The following is a 23,537-nucleotide window of genomic DNA, read 5'->3' as shown; positions in this document are numbered from 1 at the left end:
TGGTGGGTTATCCCTTTAATCAGAAAATGATGTGTATGTAAACATGTTTGGTCACATTATAATGAGGCAACCCACTAGGCCTATGAATGAACATTCCAGCGAACATCAGCATGGGATTCCACCTACAGCTTTGGCCGCTTCTTTCCACCATCCCTGCTGAACAGCTGAACAGGCCCACTTGTGTGTTTGTACTCTTTCATTAATTCCACCCGTGCTGAGGACACTTGCTCAGTCAACTGGCTGCATAGCTGTTTCTATTTTTCCAAGTTGCCCACTGAATAATCTGACATTGCTTAGGAATGGTCAGATATGATGTCACTGGCAGAATGAGATAAGACAAAATAGTCTACCACATAAAAGCTAATCTGTTCTGATTACATAAGATCTGTGCCTTTTCATGGCCGTCCAAGTCAACAGATGAGCCCCACTGCCCCCGCTTTCAGCCTGGGGCTCAACTGGCCGCTCTGAGGCAGCGGGAAAGTGAGGATGGCATTATTCAGACGTTTATGTAACAGCACGTAGTCATACATTAGAACTGGTCTCCGCAAAGTTTCTCTAGATTGTGTTTGCCTATTCAAACAGGTCCTTAGACTGTCTGCTCTGACCCTGCTAACAGCCTTTTCCATCATGCCACCAGTGCCTGAAACAATGCAAGCGCAGATGGCAGGCATGCCACGCCAAATGCCACACAAAGCAGTCCCAGATGGAGCCAGCCGAGGATTTATCTGCCTGATAAAAGAGTATGGAGAGATTGTACATTTTGGTAATTCCGAAAATAGCCAAATATCTGAATAGGAACATATGACCCTCCAATTGTGTCTCCCTTCTTTCTTCCAGACAAATTCTCTTTTTGATCTGCTAATGTTCAGACTTGAAAATTGAGAAAGATTGCACAAAATCTCCTGAAAAGTAGGGGAATAGTTGGACAATGCACTTTGGGACTGTTTTGAGTTCTCAGACAGGAGCATGAGCCTCTCCTTACTGTTTAGCTTTCACAGCCACTGTAAACATATGTTTTGAATAGCTTTTCTCAAAATAGGCATTGAGACAAAGTGATCCGTTACCGCAGCTGTTTGGCGTCCCACATGCATAGAATGAAATTTAAGTAATCATAAGGTCTTTCTCTAGACAATATGAAATATTTTTTCCTAACAAAATTGGGGTGACAAAAAAAAGATTATTAATTCTCATAAAATATACAAGTGGGAAAGAATTTTCTGACATCTGTAAATGAGTATAATTACAAAACATAACATTGTGAAATAAAAAATTGAACAAAATCCTACAGTTAATATACAACGTTTATTTAAGAGAGGTAAAGTGAGGAAAACTCTTCCTGAAATCCAACTCTTAGAAAAATATTGAGCAGTGACGTGACCCTATGACCTAAACAATGCTATAAATCAAACACTTCTTAGTTTGAATCAATGTGGATGTTGAGATTTAAAAGGGGTTGTTACAGTTTGATTTAAAAAAAAACTTATGAATATAACAAAGCCCTTCAAAACAGAAATATCCTGATGGTTTTTGTGTGGGAAAATGTGAAGATTTGGTGTTCCCAGTCACGTTCAAATGCCTGTATGTGCTCATGCTGTTTTCCTGGTGAGGTGACGAGTGAAACGGAAGCAGAACAGCCCATCCCAACTACAGAGCTATCAACACACACCCTCTTGTCATGAATCCTTCTACAGAGGGACTTGAATTTGTTAAAGAAATATATATTTCACACACACACACACACACACACACACACACACACACACACACACACACACACACACACACACACACACACACACACACACACACACACACACACACACACATCAACCATATAGCACACACATCTGCAAGTTGTTTCAGTTAAAAAAAAATAGTCAGCAGTGGTTGTTAGAAATTCATTGTAAAAACAAACAAACACACTGAAAATGTTTAATAATTACAGGACAAATAATAGAGATAAATTCAATAATCCTTAGTCATCATAATACTAGGTAAAATAGAATTCATTCAAAAAGTGTATAGAAAATTTTACCCAAACATCCAAAACTTCAAGGTAAATCACATTACAATAAAATAACGCAGTAAAAACAATGACTAAACAAAAAAGGTAAATTGTATATACATAACTAACTAGAAAAAAAAATTCTAAAAATATTATATAAATGTAAAATGTATACATTAGTTTTAGAATAAAAATAAAATATATAATATATAAAATATATATAAATGAAATATATTATAAAATATAAATAATTGTTATGCATTCTGGGAGCATAAGCCTATTTACAGATACAGGTTCATATCATGCAAAAAAATAGTAAAGCATATTAATATTTATAGTATGCTTCAGTGAAACGCCTAAAACTGTTGTCTTTTTAAAAGAAATTCAAAGGCTTTACCATCATGTCGTGGAGGTTGCATAATATATTTACTTGCAATAGATGATAACCGTTTGACACTGACATGAATTGTTCATTATTAATGAATGTGGCACAGCATCTATTCTAATAAAGTTCTGATGCAATTGTGTGCACAGGCTGCTTTTCAAAACAGTCACACAATGACTGTAACATCAAGATAAGCTTCCACATGTACGACAGTAATCGAGTGATTCTCAGCGCTGCCATGATGTAATACACACACAAACATAAGCTCCTGTAATTAGGATTCTATAAAACGGTTCCTTTAGAAAACAACTGTAACGTGTACGTACACTCTAAAAAATGCTGGGTTGTTTCTAGCCTTTGGGTCAAATATGGACAAAACCAACTGTTGGTTTTAATGTTTTTAATTACATTTTAAAGGTGCACTATGTAGTATTTTTGAAGTAAAATATCCCAAAACCACTCGGCCAGTGTTATATATTTTGTTCAGTACTTACAATATCCCAAATGTTTCCAACTATTTGTAAATTGTGAGAAAATTGCTATTTTAACCAAGCCGGGATGTCAGAGCATAGCGTTGAGGGAGTCGCCTGTCAATTACATCATATCTCCGCTACCCTCGGTTTCCGAACTCTTAAGGAGATATTAAGCAGATAAGGAGAAATTAGTCAGAGCTTTTGCTCCAACTGTTTGTTTGAAACAGGCCTCCGAATGGCCGCCTTTGAGTATATCCATTCACCCATGACATCTAGAGAGGTGGAGCAGCACTTGTCAAGCTCCACCCATGACATCTAGAGAGAATGAACGTCTGCTAGCTCTGTCGTGAGCGCCACTTGTTGTTGTTTTTTATATTTGTAGTTCTAAACGAAACCTTGTCCGATATGAAATGGAATGCACTTCGGTTTCTAACTGGAAAAGTAGACCATGAGAGGAGATCCAGATCCAGGTATATCTTTGGAATACTCATTTCAACACTACGATTTGGGGAACACTAATCTTAATTTCGAATAGTCAAACTAATTCTATGTGAATTGAGATGCAGTAATAGCGACTCATTTATCGATTGATTAGTCCCCACCTGTACCTTGTTTTTCTCCTAGTTATCCTGTGCATTTATAATCCTCAGTTTCTTCATTGTCTGGTTAGTTATTGTGGTTTGCTGGTTAGTTTTATTGTGGTTCACTTTTTCCCCTGTTTATCCTGCATGTGTTGCTTTTTGAGTTGTGGTTAAATACTGCGATTAGATCCTGCCTTCTCCCTTGCTGCACAACAACAGTGGCACATGTAGTATAGCCACGAGGAGTAGGACAACAGTAAAAATGAATAGACAACAGTATCACAAGGTACATGGAGTAAAACAGAATTAACAGTTAGATGGCAATATAATATGGAACTACAACACTCCCCCACTCTGTTTCTACAAACCAAAGGGTTCCTGACCTAAAAACTATGCATATAATTTTTACACAAAACAATATTACAACAACAACATGACAGCTGTATATCAGTTTATTTGTCTGTCAGTTAGCAAGTGCATAGTGGACTAAACTGCTTTCAGGGTTTGTACCCCTGGAAACGTGGCTCCTTGAAGTGCACAATGTTGACCAAATGCTTTCAAAGCCGACCTCTGGCGAGACTCGAACTCCTGCTTTTGTGCTGTCAGTCAAGTCACTTCCACCAGTGCACCTGCCTGCGTTCACTTTCTTCTCAGCATGCGTGTCTGTACAACTTCACTTTAACAAGAGAGGTAGCTTGCTGATATGTCTAGCTGTAATACAAATCGTAAGCAGGGAGGAGAACATGTTTTTCACAGCTGTTGTGGTCATTACGTGATGCACTGAAACATCAGTCAGTGCTTTATAATGCTCATCTCTCATTCTGGGTAAATATGATACTTTTTTTACCATTATAGAGCATATTGGCCATGCAGATGCTGAGTAAAATGTAACAACGAGTGACGGTGTTGACAGCTGGGGAGTTCAAATGGGCCCACACATCTATGAGCATCAGGAGATCGCATACAGTTGTTTTGATTGAGGGTGATTTTTTCATAAACTTTTTATTGTGTCTTTGTAAAATATTTAAAAAAATTGTTCGGGGATTAAAGTCATGATTTAAATGGTAAATATCTTTATGCTGACAAGTGTTCCTTTCCAGCAATTAATTCTCCACTCAGGGATGGATTGCTTTAAAATAATAAAAATTAATGGTATTATTATTGAAATATTATGTTAATGCTAATGCTATGCTTTAATCCATTCCAGGAAGCGCGTTTGTGAGTGACTTGAGCACTTGAAAACAAATTCTGTGCCGAACACATTTTTTCCACACACATAGGAGTATACTTTAAAAAGGCTTGTGCACTTAACTACACGCAAGATGGAATGAATGCAAAGAATGTTAAAACGCTTGGGCTTAATAAAGTTCCTACACTGTAAAAAAAAAAAAAAAAAAAGTGTTGATTTTTGTTGGTTTAACTTAAAAAAGTAAGTAACCTGGTTGCCTTAAAATTTTGTGTTTATGGAAAATTTGAGTTGATACAATAAAGGAAATTTGTTTAATCAATAGAAACTCAAAATATTTTTGTATCTGAACCACATAAAAAATTGATAAATCATGAAAATAGCACAATTTGGCATGTATCACTGCGTCATTAGAAATAAAACAAACACAATTACCCAATATGCTTACAAAATCTTTTAATAATGTTTTAATAAAGGTTGTAGAATCTTAAAAAATGTTCATTGTATTAACTCAAAATTTTAATTTCAATGAACTCAAAATTAAGGCAACCAGGTAACTTTCTTTCTAAATAATTTTTTACAGTGTAGTTATGCAGAGTTGTACATGATCTGTAAACAATGGTGCTTTTGCCACTCTAGAGCTCCTAATTAAATAATTAATAAATAATTATTTTATGAAGTTAGACATTCTTCACAGGCACGACTTTGCAAGAACTTAAGTAGTCTATAAGAAGATTAAGAATAGCTATCAAGACTTATATGATAACACAAAATTATCGGCTGGGACATCATGACCTTCTGAGGAATTTTATATTCCAAGATGGGGTCAGAGCTTTTCCAATGCCAGGCAACTGAACGCTTAATATTTGTCTGATGACTACACTGACCTCTCCTTTTGTCTATTTGGCTGTGTTTTGGAACTAACTGTGGTTTTATTAACGGTTTCCAATGGTGACCACAATCTTTCTTCAGCCGCTTCCTGTTGCATAACGTTTCACTGACAGTTGTTTACAGAGTAATACTCAGATTATATGCTCATCCACAATACACATGTAACAATAAGAACTGACAAAACAATTGGGATCAGTCTTAAAGAGCAACATACAAAGTTCAGTGGATAGATGAGGGACATCTATGAGTTCAAATGGCACTTTGACAAAGCTCACGAGTGGAATCTTACATAAGAAACAAAAACAAAACAAAAAAACATACTTGCTTCCATAATTCATTTTATTACGAATCATTAACAAATAACCATATCCATAAACCAAAGGGGGCGGGGGGAGGGGGGTGCTTTAAAATCTAGTTTGAAACGTGAAAAAGGTTAATCTAAAAATAAGCAGTCTGAGTAAATCTGCCTCTCTATTACTCAAGAGTTGAGTTGACATTTATATTATAATTGTCGATATTCAGCTGTTAATCATAACACAACAGAAATGTCTGTCCATAAAACTGACACTGCACTTTCACTTCCTGAGAATATGTTTAAGCTTAATGTTGTGGCAACGTTTGATACTGTGTAGATTTGATCTAATACACAATGCCTATTTATTTTTTAAGAGTATCTTGTTTTTTGAGTTTAGTCATTTTTTAATTTTTACATGAATGTTTATTTGTATCATTAGCATGGAAACCAAACTATATGTTGTGTAAAAGTGGAACATCAACAAACCTTAAGGGAAATATCAGAGTAACAAAGAGCAACTACTTTTTCACTGAAACTGTCTGATGGCTTTAAAACCCATAACTGAGGCCTTCTGCTGAACTTTCCCAAATTGCGTCAGCACACCAAACCCTAACACAAAACCTGTAGAGACAGAAAACCATAAGCAAAAGTTGACAATAGCCACTTGGTTCAGAGTTTGAGCACGTCAATCAGACTTAAGAAAAAATAGATAGGATGCTTTCCCATCCAAACCGTAACCAGCCTGATTTTGTAGCATGGAATCCGTGAGAATTATTTCCACATATTAGAAAGCAAATAAATCTCTCACAAATTTAGCAGTTGGTGGGTGAGTGAGTTTCTCAGCCAGCGGCTACCTTTTGGATTCAAAGGATGGATTCGCTATGATGTAACTGGATATGAGCTCATTATGAGTCAGACAGACAGAGAGGATTGAGAAGAGAAGTGTGTATATGCTTCAGTAGGCTTGAAAACAAAAGTGCTTGTACACAGACACACACATTTGACAGTAATCGTTTTTGAGTCTCCCCTTTCTCTCATCTGTTGCTATTCAGACGGCAGTAAAAGCTGTGCCAGTGTCCCCAGTGAGACCTCCAGAAATACTCTCTGAAGTTTAATCAAAAAACCACTGGAGAGTCACAGCATTCTCTCCCAAAAATAAGAGTAATGTTTGATAAATTATAAACACACGGTGCACATACAAACACTAAAAGTTCATTTGTCCCATTCATTGTTTGGATTATTATAATGTCACACAAATTGTGCAATATGTGAACTTCCAAATTGTTATCACCTGTGTGTTCACGCACAGGCCAATGTGAATAAACCTGTCATAAAGACATGTCATTTTATTCTTATCCAAAAAAAGAGATGATCTGAACATGTGTTTAATTCAAAATTCAAATTAGATTCATAGTAGTAATAAATTATGATAATCCAGGAAATCCCTTATAGGTATTGTTGTAGCAGCAGCTGAATAAAGCAATAAAATGGATAAAACTGATAAAACGTTAAGACAAACACATGAAGGCGACAATATATGTTTAATGAGGGTTTTTTCAAGCCATCTCAAGCTATTTATTGACAATATAGTATAGAACGCAATCATGATGGTAATCAATTAATTCAGATCATTCATTTTAATGCATTATATTCTCATTTTTATACCCCTTTTGGAAATCATCACTAAAACATACCTAACAATCTGTTCTCTGCATATTCATTCAAGTACTTCATGTTGAAATACCCACACATGCTGCCCTAGATTTCATTTACAGTAACATCGTAATTTGTCCATCATTTGGATAATTTGTTCATCACTAGATAGTGAGAGTCACTTCATGCAGGGTGTAGAGTGAAAGACACACTCCCACGAGTCAAAGTCGCTCAACTCCCCTTCAACCACACAGTCCTCCTCCTCTCATCATTCCCTTCTTGTCTCTGTCCTGCTCTGCCTCTCAGCTCCATTAGTCACAGTGCTGAGAGCTCAGTCGGCCCCTGCACCTGTCCTCTCCCATTCTCACTCACACACCCGAGGGAACTTGGGAACTTATTGCCCTGGGAGGAATCGTCTGCTCGACTGCTCTCTCTTCATCCTTCGATCAAACGCTGCCACACTCATGCACGCACAAAGAAAGTCAGGTCTGCTATGCCTGTCCTGCTACACATCTCTTGCAAAATCAGTACAATTTTAGCTTTTATTCAAATAAAAACAACTTTTTTTTCTTCACACATTCACATGACTTGTCCTCTGATATATAAAATGAGAACCTCAAGAGACCCAGGTGCTCCATTACCTTCCTCTCCTTCAAACATCAATTTATGTGAAGTCACGGTCAGTTTAATGTAAATGAAACTGACAACTTTTATGACTACCCACATGTGTGCCTTTCACTCAAATAGGTTTTTTCTTCATTTTATTAGTGAACATGTACAGTTGAGTATCTCACAAAGTCAAAACTAAACCATATTGGTTAAGCCCTGTAAAACAGGGCTAAATGTTTCTGGCAAAATGATGATGACTGGACAGTATCTTCCAACTCTCTTCTTTGATGTATAAGAGAGCATGCTTTGAGTTGAACTGGTATGGTCCACATTTTTTGCTTACTACTACATTTTTTTCTAGTCAACAAATGAGGCAAAACATGTTTTGCCATTTTAAAGGTGCAGTGTGTGAATTTTATCGACATCTAGTGGTGAGGTTGTGAATTGCAATAACACAACGCTCATGCAACACATTCAAGTGAATCAGTTTACCAACCGAACATTAGAAACACTCAATTTCACATTTTAGCTCACATCTTGGCCTACTCTTTATCTCCCAGTATTAATAAGCAAACATTAGCCTGACGTGGTCATACTCAATTCTAGTCAGAATATGAGTCTGAAACTGCTCCATTGGGCTGTGATTATAAGGCGTGTTTCAACCGAACTAGGAAAGACATCAATTGGACAGACCTACAACCAACAGAGCAACGAAGGGACGCATAACGTTACTTGTCAAATGTCAACAGAGCTCAACTGCACTGTGATGCCAAGTTCGCGTTTTTTCCGCGGGTTCTTTTCTATGTCTGCGGGTTGAAGCGACTATTATGTGATATATAGACCCTGGAGTGCGAATTTTAGCAGGCAACATTGCCACAATAACACACATTTTACCCCCCAAACGCCATTTTTTCACCGGAGAACCCCCCTAATAGTTGCCGCGTTTTGTTGTAAAAACTTGGCAACCCTGTCTGCACACACGCTGAAATCCGGCTGGAATACTCGATCTTTGCCAGAGTTGTAAAATAATTTAATGATACATAGAGTACTTACCCAACATGATCATCATTTCTGAGAGAAATTGTGATGGTGAATGCATATACAAACAAGCTCTCCGTTTAGGATTCAAACAAATATAATCCAAGCCCCTTTGATGACGTGCATGATTACGTTACTGTTGATCATCTGTCTGTTATCGTCTAAAGCCCGCCCTTGATGATTTCATTGGTCCGAACAGTTTCTGTTCGGGGATAATCACTCCTCTATGGAGCAAGGCCAGACCGAATTGCCCGACCTAAAAATTTTGTGGGCGGGGCTAAGTTCGGCTGGCATCCAGGTTAAGCAAACATAATATTTTAGCAGGAAATTGTATTGGGTGGATGGAAGTTTCATTGAATTCATGATATCAACTGTGACACATACAGCCACTTAAACACAATAGATGAAAGAGTGCATGTCTGAAGTCACAGTCCTCACAGTGAAGAAAAAACATCTGTCCCCCAACTGGACATACACTGGTCTCAGCTCATAACATGAAGAACTCAAAAGTGAGTGAATATAAATAATGATATAATAAGAAATGAACACTAACACTATTGTATTTTACCTTATTTACTGTGTAACTGAAAGATTTGGTGGGATAATCATATAAACACAAAAAAATATGTTTTATAGGCTATTATATATATACATATATATAATGTATAATATACTGTATATAGTAAATTTCATATAATTAAGAATTAATTTGCTCCATTTCACCACACAGGACTTAAAAAGCCTTTAAAATAAAGCCGGAGAAAAATTCCAGAAATAATAATACATGCAAAGTGCACATTTCCATACAGGTCAGCTTTTCATTCCCACAGGAGAAGGAAGTGATTATCAGCTGCTGCAGATTTAGTTTGTCTTTGAAAGGTTTGTAAACATACGGCAATCAAAGGCACCGCTCACATGCAAATTTGAAGCCTATTATCCTGCTGAACAATTTAATAAATGACTTAACATATCTAATCTCACCTGGAAGAAAAATCCTTAGCTTGCCACAGGCTACGGTACCGCATGAATAAAACATGATCTTTCTCTTTTTACTGAAAAGAAAAGGGCAAAGAATCTAAAAAAAGAAACCTTTAATAAATCCTTCAGGCTAAATATACCATTTTTGTCTCGGCTAAAGCTTACACTGCTTAGTTAAGTAAAGCCATACTCTAATACTAATGTTGAAAATTCTAAGGCGAATTATTCATGAATAAACTAGATTGTATTTTCTTTTGTTAAAAGTGCTTTTCTAAATGAATGACGTTCACCCAGAAGTTTGTGAGTACATTTTGAATCATGGAAAGTTATTTTCTCCCCTCATCAGAGAAATGTATGCAATAATGCCAAGTCCCAAGGTTTCCACTGTGCTAAATTTAGTTGACTTCATTATCTACAACTTTAATTCTCTCTTATAATTAGAAGAATGAGGAAATGAAAAGAGAACATGGGGATTTCACAAGAGTAAAGCTACTTTTTCTCTCTGTGAAAATGTAATCGGACACAATATAGCTTTATTAGATGAAAGCAGGTTCTAGGAGGCTGAAAACTAAAAGGGGTTTTCCTATGAGCTTCAATGATAAATGTGCTACAAGTGAAGCTGATGGGCATGTGACAGTCATCAGGTGAAACCAGTTAATGTAGAAAGAAAGGCAGTGAATTCCACATCATTTGACTTTTAAAACTTGTTTCATTTCTTTCTCAGTTCAATCTGCCGGGCTAATCAGCTTTAAAATGAAGAATTTTTCTTTTAGAATTCAGTTAATATAAATTGAACAAAACAAAAGTACACAGATTTAAATTCATAAAGTACGACACAAATAGAAAAAACTGCCAGTAATAAAACCGGCTGTTTAATTATAAAGTCGGCTGTATAAAGGAATCTACTAAAAACACTTAGCCATATGTGCTTGATCTGGGGCAGAGGGACTATTATGCTATACTGAGGGAAATAATGGTTGTCTGGGGACAGGGATGCAGAAGGCAAGAGTCCACATCACCATAATGGTTCTCAGTGAAGGAACTTTCTGACTGTCAAATCTGCTTGTCATTCTATCTAAACAATGACAAAGATTACATTTCTGAAAAAAGCTCAGTCCCAATTGTCTAGTTTATGGAGATTCTTAGTTTTGTTAACTAGTGCAATAAAATTCATGCTTTTTGTGAAAATCAAGTTTTTAATGTTGTTTATTTGTCTATGGAGTGTTTTTTTTAATATGCTTCCAGACAAAACATAAAATGAACATGTATAAGTCAACACCATTGCTGAATATTTTTTCCTTAAAACTCCAGTGAACCAAAGACTTTGAGACTGTTTGAAATCGCTGCTGTTTCTTCCATCACAAACTCTTGTATCCAATTAAGTCAATGTGCGTGCAGGCTTTAGCATATCCTTAACCATCATTAACTCTGGAGCAGGGGAGACTCAAGAGAATCCAGGTTATCAGTGTATTTTTCTGTTGTTGATATGAAAAATCAGGTACATTTAGCAATCTAGCAGGTGAATTATGAATATGAAGTATATTACAACGTTATGATGAACTATATATCTTTCTCCATGGAGATTCTGTTGAGAGTGTTTCTAAGAATGCTGGTTTTTAGAAGGCAGCATTAGATGGCGAAAAGCAATGGGAACATGGTTTGTGTCACAATAGCAGCACATTACTAGCTGTACTCAAGATAGAGGTTAATCATATTAATAACTGCTGTGTGCCGATGCTGAAATGAGTGATACCATTGTGCAACCTGGTCTCACAGAATTCCATGAAATGAACAAATCCGTGGTAGTTTCACAGAATAGCCAAAAATTCCATGATGGGTTCAAGGAAGTGATGGCTATGTAAGTCAATGACAGGCAGCATCTGGTCCACACACGGATTCCCAACACACATTTAATTATTTGCATTTGTAAAAGTAGACATGATTTTATGAATATTTACTTTTAACTTCGGAGCCTACTTTTATATTTCGGAGCAACTAACTCCACTCCTACCCTAAACCTACCCACTGTCAACAATATAAAACACATAACAGGCAAATAAATGTACAGTCACAGTTATTTATTGACAAAAATGGACCAGAAACAGTATAGAAGTATTAACTCATGTTGCATTCCAAGTCTTCTGAAGTCATACGATATCTTCATGTAGTTCTTAATGTTTTAATCGCTGAAATGATGATCGCGCTCCACACACGCACTTGTTCATATTTCTCATGATTCAAATGATACAGACGACAGCATGATGACGCTATCGGTCACGAGACACACGAGAGCCAATGGCATTTTACAATCAAAGCTGACGTTATGTTTCTTCCGGTGGCCATATTTGAAATGTATAAATATATAAAATGGACTTGACGTTACTGATCGCTTTTGGGGATTTTCTTCACAGAAATCAATCGTTTGGCCTCGGAACATTTGGAATATTTGTAGTTTCTGAATAAATTGTGCCTGCAGAATCTGTGTATCTGTTATATCCTATATCTTTTTTTTATAATACACAAATGGGTAGGTTAAGAGAAGGAATTGAGTTAAGTGTTCAAAACGTGTCTGAATAAAAAGAAAAATAAATGTAAATAAAATATACTGACTGAATCAAACTGTCGAATATAATGTGTTGGAACAGGCAATGCGTGTGTGGACCACGGATGCTGACTGTCATTGACTTACATAGGCATCACTTCCGTGAACCCATCCAGGGAATTTTCGGCAATTCCGTGAAACTACCACGGATTTTTGAGTTAAGAGTCCGTGTTCATTTCACGGAAATCTGTGAGATCAGGTTGGGATTACAGGTGAGCTTTAAGTGTGGTTTAAGTGTTTTAAATATTTTTTAGGGCCACTGTATGTGGAAAGTCTGGGCGTCACACTCACGAAACAAGTCAATGTAATTAGATAACCCTTTAGATTTTAGCTAATCCTCTTAAACTGTTCAATGGTATCTTTGCCGGGCGGTTTTACTTCTAAGCCATCAGTCTCTAAGCCAAAGTCATTTCCTTCTGGATTGCTGAATGCAAGTGAGAAGAGGTTGGACGCATGATGCTCCGACCTAGACGTTCCTTGCGTGAAGGTCATTTCACATGAGGTCAATAGGTCTGCTAAGCTGTGCTAGGACATTTCCACACTTCATCAAATGTGGTGCTTGGGTCTTTGGTTCAATTCCTAGATAACACACACAGTGATAATTATGTACACCTTGGATAAAAACAACAGTCAAATGTATAAGCATAAGTGTTTTGTCTCCAAAAAGACTTGGAGTTCCAGATCACACAGATCTAGTTTTGCATTTGAACTTGTCATTGGCTAAAATGTACATTGTATTCCTCCATTCATTGATTGCCTGACCTCAATTCTGTTTTCATAACACTTGCGCATTTTGAACAAAGGTTCTTAACGATGCACTGCGTCACTGTTTTCATTAAATACAAACGGTTGTTTGTTATTACAGTGCAAACAGGAGAAATTTATCTCAGGGGGAGCTGGGGGCTGTGTATAGCCCATCCATAACACTGGCATAACGCAGCCTGTACAAAAGCGCTGAGTCAGTCAGTCATCAAAGCAGCCTTTCCTAGGAAGACAAACATCCTCAGAGGAAGGTCACTTGGCCTCATGTTTACGAGCAGAGCAGCTTGCAAGTAGGCTCTTCCCCCACACAAAACACTTTGTTTCACAGTGTCAATGCAGTGTAAATTTAAAGCCTTCCTATTTTGTTTTTCCCTTTGGCACGGGGTTGGTCAAATCACTGTGTAGACGCTTCTTTTTATGCATCTTTGTGCTGATGTGATCTGCTGCAGAGTGTGTTTGTGCCAGCACTATAACTAATACAAAAGCGTTGCTGTCAGACGTGTAAATCTTTTTTCACGAGAAGATAAATTAACTTTATTGTATAAAGGCTGTGGGCCAAAGTGAGCACTGCATTTCTGTCTGTAAAAACACTGTAATAGATAAAAGGGCACATGCTTCCTGCAGACGATTTAAGGAAACGTAGAAAAACACAGAAATGTTATTTCATGTAACTTCAAGTACAGGTCTTGAAATTAAAAAGCTATCAAAATTCATGCCGACTCCATTCTAAAAAGCCGAACACCTTATGAGCAAGAGAAAGACTTCTTTGCTTTGCTTGATCACAGTGTATCGCATAGTGCTGAAGCACCAGATTGTCATTCGACATTCAAGTACCTCATTCTGCTTGCATTAAATCTGAAGCACGCTCATACAAGCCAGTGAGTTATTCATACAAATATACCCTCAACCATCCCTCTTTAACTTACATGAAGAATACCACAGGAATGTTCACTCTAAGAACAACAGGAACATTTTTGGAGGAAGAAAAGGGTAAAGATGAATTTGAATGGTACCAAACTTGAATGGTGGTTTAAATAGTTTATTATATAACTGACCACACAGAAAACATTAAGGAACACTTTATTTTACATTGTCCTTGTTACATGTACTTACTAAAAAACAGTAAATAATGCATAATTACATGCAAATAATATTACCCAGTTCTTAAATATATAATTACACTGTAACAATGACACCTTAAAGGGGTAATATAATGGTACATGCACTTTTACAAGCTGATTGGAAATGTGTGTTGGCAGTGCCAACAATACACAGTTTTTGTGACGGTTGTGACAGTTGTTGTGACAGTTTTTAGAATACTAATGAGAATTTATTATTAAAGTATATTACAAATTATATTATATTTCATTTAAATTTCATTTAGACACTAAAGAATCATAATAACTTGTACAAAAATACCATTATATGACTCTTTTAAAGGTGTCATGAACTGCATTTAAAAAAAAATCGTATACTCTTGTCTGAGGTCAACTAAAGACGTTTGTGTGTTTTTTTTACATTCAAAGACATCATAATCAATAAGCAATAGGCTGTTTTCTACCCTGATTTTGAGGCTCTCTCCTGCACGCTTGGTTTTAATGAGTGTGAAAGCATGTGTTGAAATGGCAACCTGAATGAAATGCACACATGGCTATCAAAACGTCCTAATCAAACAAACACAAGGATTTATCTCTCATCCACCCGCGATTGATTGGATTGTTATTTTTGTTTTCCTCAGCCATGCATCACACACTCACACACGTGCGTGCGCACGCCAAGTACGTTGCGTTGCAGACAGCATGATCAAAACTTCCGCGATTGTATATTTCCTTCAAACATCACTTCAAGAGAGTGAACAACGCACAACAAGAAATGAATGTTATTTCACTATTTAAGGTACTGAGCTTATGTTTTGTTAACCCGCGTGGTCTGGAAAAAACATAGCTCATGCAGGGACGTTGGGTTTTGTGAGCCCTGGTCCATAAATACCCAAGTCTAAACCCGAATCGCAATGAACCAATAACACCACAAATAAAGGATTCTTCAGCCTTTGACAGCGTGCTAGCTGCTAAGATATATGTTCTGTTAGACACTTACACATAATCAATATGATCTATATCAAACAATCTGTAACAATGCAATACCATCACATATAAATAAATAAAAAACATGTTTTACTCACATTAGTATGTTGCTTCATTCATTCATGTAATCTCATCCTGTCTGAAATTCCAGTCTCTTGTTTACAAATGAATCCATGGTGAAATCAAGGAAAAAATGCGCAATGTCTTCCCCATGTGAGCTGGATATTTATTAAAAATAAATTTCATCCATGCATTCATAATATTGGAATCCAAATTCAGTTTAGCTGTAGGCATTTGTCATGTCAGGCCCTATCCCAAATGACACACTTTATGTGCTCTATCGGTCTTGGTCTCTCACATTCGTCAATAAAAATAAAAAAAATCCCATTTGTCATTTTAGGTCTCAGAAGGGTGGTTGCGAGCGCCACCCTTTGAGGTCGTTATGCGCCCTCAATGCGCACCTCTGCCGAGCCTGCAATGGTGCCGATTATGCAGCGGGCTTCTTCCTGGCAGTCAAAGCGGCAATGCATTGTTTAGTGCAGACTCAGCTATTTGGGACAGGGCCTCAGAGGAAGACGATGAGGGTTTAGGGTGTCATTTAGGACAGGGCCTCAGTGACACGAGTTGGTGGGCATGGCTACAAAATCAGGCTTTGTTAATCTTATGTTGAGGCGGTGTTTCACCACACAATGATGTCAACGTGTGGCATATTCTGAGATTGATCGTTTGCTGGGCCTGGTGTAAATAAAAAAAATATTTCTTTGACTAACAAGGAAGTTTTTAGCTCTGAAACTTACAGAATATTCTTAAATTACCATGACCTTTATACATAGAGGGTATGTGGCCTATTTAAGGGCAAAAAATGTCCAGATACAGATTTACAGGTCCATTTACAACCCTAGAAATTGTCCCTAGGATGTAATGCTCTGTTTTTGCCTTATTTGGAAGAGTCATTAATATTAATGTTGAGCTCTGCTCTGATTGGCTTATTTTAGCTGCTCACAGCACACACAGCTCACAGCACACGTCAGTTCAGTTGTTCAGTGAAGCGGCTCGGGAGTCCTGATCGTCCTGACAGAACACAGACCAAGTGAATGACACTTTAAGCAGAACATCTCAAATGGAGATTGATAAAATGAACCTTTCTTGTTTATTGGTGTTTTCAGATCATCTGCGTGCGAGAGAGAGCTCATTTGCATATCGTTGCTAGATTGTACGTTTAGGTAAAACACAGGATTGTATACGTGTTCTTTTCACAGAAAAGATTAAAATTATAATAAAATTATAATAAACATCAACCAAGACTGTTGACATTTTTTGTCTGTGTGAAGGGTATGAAAAGTCCTCACATCCCCTGCACAGCCTGGAACATGACATTTGTGTCCATGAGAGCTGCCATTTTCGCTATCCTCACGTGACGCTGCAGTCCCGATGATTCGGCTCCGTCAGTTCCGCCTGACAATGAACATGTTCGGACATATGCGGATGTTGGGGGTGTGCATATAAATGATCGCCAGCGATTGCGTCACATTTGGTGTTATGTTGAGAATCACTTATTTTTCTGTGGTGTTTTTCATGCATGAGATTTACTAAGAAGTAGGAGGCAATGGTGTTTGAGACTCACAATATGTGATGTCCACGTACTGAACTCTTATTATTTCACTATGGCAAGGTTAATTACATTTTTCATTCTAGGGCACTTTTAAAATAAAGTGTAACCCATTATTATCTATCATAAAGGGTACACGTAGTCTAGCTTCAAGTGACATAATTTGCAACAAAACAACACATTTTCTCTGATAAAGTTATCCAAATGTTGTTCTACTGTATGGTTAGTTGCATCTTATTATTTGCATTCATCAATGTTTTCATTTTTTTCCTCTATAAATAAAGCTCTTTTTAGGTCATAATTTGAGAGAAGCATATATATACCAAATGAAGGGCTTAATAACAAGTTCTGACTCGTTATGTAATGCATCATCGTTCGATTGAATGAGCGGCATTGCATCAGTTGGCAGCGCACCAAAGCCTGGCAGACTCCATGATAATCCTCCTGGATTTCTCTCAACCAGCTGAAGCATGCGGGACATATATATATGTGTGTGTGTGTGTGTGTGTATGTGTGTGTGTGTGTGTGTGTGTGTGTGTGTGTGTGTGTGTGTGTGTGTGTGTGTGTGTGTGTGTGTGTGTGTGTGTGTGTGTGTGTGTGTGTGTGTGTGTGTGTGCCTACAAAAAAAAAAAAACTGAAAAAGATACTTCATTAAATAAAGCGTTCTGAGCATTTTTCATTATATATAGTCTACCATTTACAAAATTAGTGATGCTTGATTAAAGTGATCACATTTTGGTTTTGTTATATGTTTTGTATATGAGAGCATGATGTTGACTCTTTGCTGATGCTAACATAAAAAGTCATAAATTCATGTCAATTTCGACCTTTTATCTTTTAATTAGTATCTTAATATCTACTTTTTCTATCATGAGTTTATTTAATAATTATGATTAAATATGTTTTTTTTAATGTGGCAGAAATGAGCTACTATATTTGTGTAAAAATGATAATGAAGAACTCACCAAAATGAAACAAATACACTCAATCTGTTTAAAACTGTTCAACATGAGAGGTTAAAAAAAAATCACTGGTTAAACTAACATATGCCTATAAACAAAGTATTATCAATGATGGAACATTGCCTGAAAATTATTTCTCCTCTTTTGAAGACTCTGTTTCAAGAGATGCATGTGGGCATAAAAGCTTTTCCTGTTGCCATAGCAATGCAGTCAGCGCATGACATCAAATAAGCACTTTTGACGTTAGCTACTGGTGACCTAGAAAAACCTACTGAATATGAGGACCCACGGGGCATCAAAACCAATAGCTCATGGAAGAAAAAAACACTCAGAAAAACACAACCGAGGTTAACAAAAACCAAACATGAATATTCTCCTCTAAAAACAACAGTTTGCCATTTTGAGATTTGTCAAAAATATATTAAACTTTCTATCATAGACACACTTTAAAAAATAAAAAATTGGCCATTGGTGAAAATTGGTGATACCCATAGGGGTACATTTTTATACCTCTGAGTCAGGGGTAGGCAAGTTCGGTCCTAGAGAGCTGAATTCCTGCCGAGTTTAGCCCCAACCCTACTAAGCCACCACAGTATAAAACTCATTTTTTAAGAGCTTCTATAGATGTATTTTTTAAGAGCTTCTATAGAGCTTCTACAGAATTGACAATAATGTAAAATGTGTACCTTGAATGCAATGTAAGTCGCTTTGGATAAAAGCGTCTGCCAAATGCATAAATGTAAATGTATTTCAGGGTTGTAGCCAAACTCTGCAGGACAGCGCCTCACTAGGACTGAACTTGCCTACTCCTGCTCTAACTAGAGGAAAACAATGGTAGCCCATAATTTTACCAATTGTGTACCTTTAAATGTACAGTTATATGTGTTGTTCCCCAAAAAACAAACTTGTACCGCCACTGTACCTTTTTTTCTGAGAGTGCACATGAATGTGCAACAGACCAAATGATGTATGGTGCATTAAACTATAATCCTACTATCCCTCTTTAAAACACATTATGAAGTTAACATCTTATAATAAAAAGAAAATAGCTTGTAAGACCATCTCCAACTTCCCTGTCATACAGTGAACTGTCTGTTGCTGAGTTTGGACAGCTCATTATGCTGGTGGTCACTACTGTATTATTTATATGGTGTGCGGATGTGTTCTAAATATAAAGCTTGTCCTTAACTGGTCCAGAGAACCAGACACCTCCCCTTTAAAACTCCTAAACACTGATTAAAATTCCAGAGCTCCAGCCGAGCTGCCCTGCCACTGTCATGGGACACCAACCAAAATTAACAACCTCTGGCAGCTAGTCAATCATCATTCAAATGCTCAAATGCAACACAAATTATCCAGTGCTTCTGATGCACGCTATGACCATTGTGCATGTGGTTTTTAATAAATAAATCATTTTAAAACAAAATTTTGCACCAACAACAGACAATTTCGTCTAGTCTGTTATGCATTTAGCAACAAACAGACTAATAATCAACCAATAAACTGTGCTGATGTTATTACATTTAAAAGGGTGCTTTCCGCACTGTCTATTCCTATACACCGTAGCTATTTGTTTTTCCTTCCTGCACTCACATAAGGTGAATATCAGGTCACTATGAAGTACAAGGCCAAAGACAATCATTCTTACATTTTTTTTAAACAAACCACCCATGATCGGGTTTCATCCCTATAGCAAACAGATCATGCATTACAGCAGAGAAGGTGGATGAGAGATCTTAAAACGCAAGTTTGCCGAGAACAAAAGCACTGCAAAAAAAATCAATTTGGCTTTGGCACATTGTAATTGCATTAATCCTTAAAGCTCATCTCATTGGAGTTAAGCCTTCTGCACTGATCTCATGTGTGGACTGACTCTGGTGCACAGTCCCGTGGAGAAAGCCATTGTTCGACACGCATACGTTAGCATAATATTAGGCCTTGAACCTCCAGTGTGTCTGTGGGCAAGTTGGATTCTCCCAGGTTTCATTAGGCAGAGAAAGCATGCCTGGTGCCTAAAACTTTACTGAATACAATATGATCTCCAACTGTGAGTATCCTCAGTACTCAAACAGAGTTGCCTCAAAGAGCAACTCTTTGTCTGCTGCATAGCCCTGAACATAAACCTAAATTAACATTAACCACTTGAATATTGAATACTGGTTTGCGCAAAGCATAATAAATTAAATTAAGTTAATAAATAAAAATTGAATAATTTAAAAAAGCAGGCAAATTTTGAATAAATTAATCAAATGCAGATAATTTAGTAAACACCACTTATAAAAGTGGTGCAAATGTTCACCTCTGGGTCTTGATTTGCATCCTGCAATACTCCTGGTCATCATTATTACACACAAATGACAGATAACACCAATAACACCACAACCCAATCAAATGGCAAGGAAAATTATAATTTTTGATGAATGAAGAAAGTAGCTGTCTGTTTCCTCATGCACTTGGCTCTAAGTCACTTGCTACTTGGAAAGCTTCGCATTCCTTCTCCTGATTCTGTACCAACTCTGTCTGATGTGGCTAATTTGTTAAGAGGAATACACTGAGCAACAATAAAGTGAAATGAAAAGCTACATAAAAATAAATAAATAAACAGTTTTGCAATGTCCAGATGCTGGGTGAACTGAAAACATAATAACAACACACATTGAGGAAACTAAATGAAGGTTAAATGTGTTAAAATGTTTGCGGGTACTCATGCAACCCTGGTTCCTTCAGAAAACAGGAATGAGCATTGCATTGCATTAGTTCAAACGCTTATGGGGAAATCTCCTGTTTTCTCTGAATCCCGAAGCCTTATTGGTTCAAGTCAGACAAATGGCATTTCAGCCAGCCATAAAGGGCAGGGTTGGCTGCCTCTATAAGCCACGCAGAACGCAGAACGTCCGAATCTTTCAACTGAGGGACGGATAGCATGACTCGCTGTGCAGCATAGTAGCATGACAAGCTATGCAATACTCAATCCTCGTTATCTTAGGAAACCTGGGTTATGTAAATAACCATAAACGTTCCCTTTCGATACAGTACACATACAGTTAGTTCACTAACGCTTATGGAGAACTTAATCCAATAGTGCCGTGCTACAAGCGCAGAACGGAACCCGCTCTGCTAGTTGAAAGCTTGGAGGCACTTGTTTGATGGCCTCATGATCAGCTGCATAAGGAGAGGCTCGGGCCGTGGTCGGAGCCTGACCGCTGGACCATGTCCAAGAGGAGGCCATATCTTTAGTGGAATGGGCCCTAACCCCTCGGGGACAGGTCAAGTCTATGGCCTTTAAGCCAACGCTAGCACTGGAAATCCTTTGCTTTAAAGGGTTTGTTCACCCCAAAATTAAAATGATGTCAATAATGACTCACCCTAATGTCGTTCTACACCCCTAAGACCTCTGTTCATCTTCGGAACACAGTATAATATAATTTATATTAGTCCGAGAGCTTTAGGTAAAAAACACATAATCAAAATAGTCCATATGTGACATCAGTTAGTTAATTAGAATGACTTGAAGCCTCGAAAATACATTTTGGTCCCAAAATCACAAAAACTACAACTTTATTCAGCATTGTCTTCTGTTCCGGGTTTGTTTTCAAACCCAAATATAGATTCAAACAGTTGTGAATCAGCGTATTGATTCATGATTCGGATCGCGTGTCAAACTCCCACACTGCTGAAATCACAGGACATTGGCGATCCGAATCAAGAATCAATCCGCCGATTCATAATCATTTGAATCTTTATTTGAGGATTGAAATACTGGCCTCAAAACTGCTTCAAAACTGGCCTTTTGGCGCAGCCTCCGAAGCTGACAAACAACTCCTCTGATTGCCAGAACTGGCTAGAGCACATAATATACACTTTACGGGCCCTGAGAGAACAGCCCTGAGTGGGTGAGATGCCTGCTCATTCTCCACAAGCAGAAGAACTGACAGTGCTACTACCTGTGTTCTGAACAAGGTGGAATGCACTTTCAGCACGTAACCTTCTCTTGGCCTGAGGACCACTTTACAGTTGTAAGGGCCAATCTCAAGGCAGGAAGGTTGCAGATCTCCAACTCGAAGGGGGCTGAAGGTCAGTTAAGTTGAGCGGCTCAAAGGGAGAGCTCTGAAGTTTGAGAATAGGCCTGAGGTCACCATCCTTCTAGGGGACGAGGAATTAGTGGCTGTAAAAGCTCACTGCGTTTCAAGGGTAACTTTCTCCATGCACCCTTTTTCCAGCAAAGACTGAACTGCGGTTTTGAAGACATGAGAACTGTGTCTAAAACCGATGTTTGAATCACGCCCCTAAAGTGGGTGGTCTGCGAGCGAATTGGAGTGAGTAAACTCGTTCTATTATCCCCAAAATCCATTGCGATTCACAGCGAGCTGCTGGTTCGCTGAAGAGCATGATCCCGGTGCGCAGCTTCGCAAGGTTCAGCTTCTCGCAGTGCAGGCAGCTCGAGTCCAGAGGCGCTTCTCGGTGTGGGTGCGGCCCATGCAAGAGGCAGGTGCGGCCCATGCTGAGTGCTCATCCAGAGTGGGCAGGTGAACCCTGAAAGAGCCGTATTCACAGTGTGACATTTGCAACAACGTTACTGAAAATTGCTCTAAAATCACATCTTATTTAATTGCTGTATGGCTGCAGGGGAGATGCTAAATCAGTTTGCTTGCCGAATGCTGTTTCACTCAGCTTGTTTGCAGAGTCTCGTTCCACTGCGAGGCCGGAGAGGATCGACGGAGAGAGGTTCAGTCTTCTTTAGAACAGATCTTCGCGTTAAAGGAGAAAGATTCTGATGATTGGGCATTTCTGCATGGCTTATATAGGGAGCCAACCCCATAGCTGAAATACCATTTGTCTGTGAAAAGCACAGACATGAACCAATCAGGCTTCAGAATTCTAAGAAAAGAGGAGTTTTCCCCATAAGTGCAATGCAAGTGAACCATATTGAAACGGAACTCTTTTATCCATTACATCTTTTGTCGCTTGTTTTTTTCCCTTCTTCTTCTTCAAGCATTAATACACTCAGGATGAAGAAAATTTGATTTGCTTACTGCATTGTGATCCCCCAGTGGTTTTTCAATCAGTGTCCCAAATATGGTAGGCTGCAAAAGAAAGTAGAAAATCAATCAATAGAGGAACGCAAAAGTTGACACACAGGTCAAAAGCAGAGTGCAACACGTTTAAGTTTTCTTCTATATTAAATGAGAATGTATAAACATCACATGATAGTTGTCATGATCACAGACAATTCAGATGGCTCACAGATAAGCAAAGCCAGATTAGAAGCTGACATAAAGTCATTAGACAAATTTAGTTACTGCAAACTCAAGTTATATAAGGGCTCATCCAGCACCTTTAGCCATAGCGCTGGAAAGTTTTGAAGCAAGAAAATGCACTAGACAGTTCCTTGTTTTTAGACAAAAATATATCAAAGCTTAAAAA

The 23,537-nt window shown here is 37.8% G+C and overlaps 1 protein-coding gene across 1 annotated transcript in view; it reads right to left on the bottom strand.

The window, feature by feature from the left end:
• The window catches only part of rasgef1ba (RasGEF domain family, member 1Ba), an 88,099-nt gene that overhangs the window by 29,352 nt on the left and 35,210 nt on the right, over positions 1–23,537 (bottom strand). Inside the window, exon 3 of the mRNA XM_067438417.1 lies at positions 23,147–23,197. Coding sequence (XP_067294518.1) covers positions 23,147–23,197 — 51 coding nt within the window. The remainder of the gene's footprint in view (positions 1–23,146; positions 23,198–23,537) is intronic.

The sequence above is a fragment of the Pseudorasbora parva genome, chromosome 3, assembly GCF_024679245.1.
Source record: "Pseudorasbora parva isolate DD20220531a chromosome 3, ASM2467924v1, whole genome shotgun sequence".
Lineage (NCBI taxonomy): Eukaryota > Metazoa > Chordata > Actinopteri > Cypriniformes > Gobionidae > Pseudorasbora > Pseudorasbora parva.
Note: the sequence above shows the minus strand (reverse complement) of the source record. Positions and strands in the feature narration are given on the sequence as shown.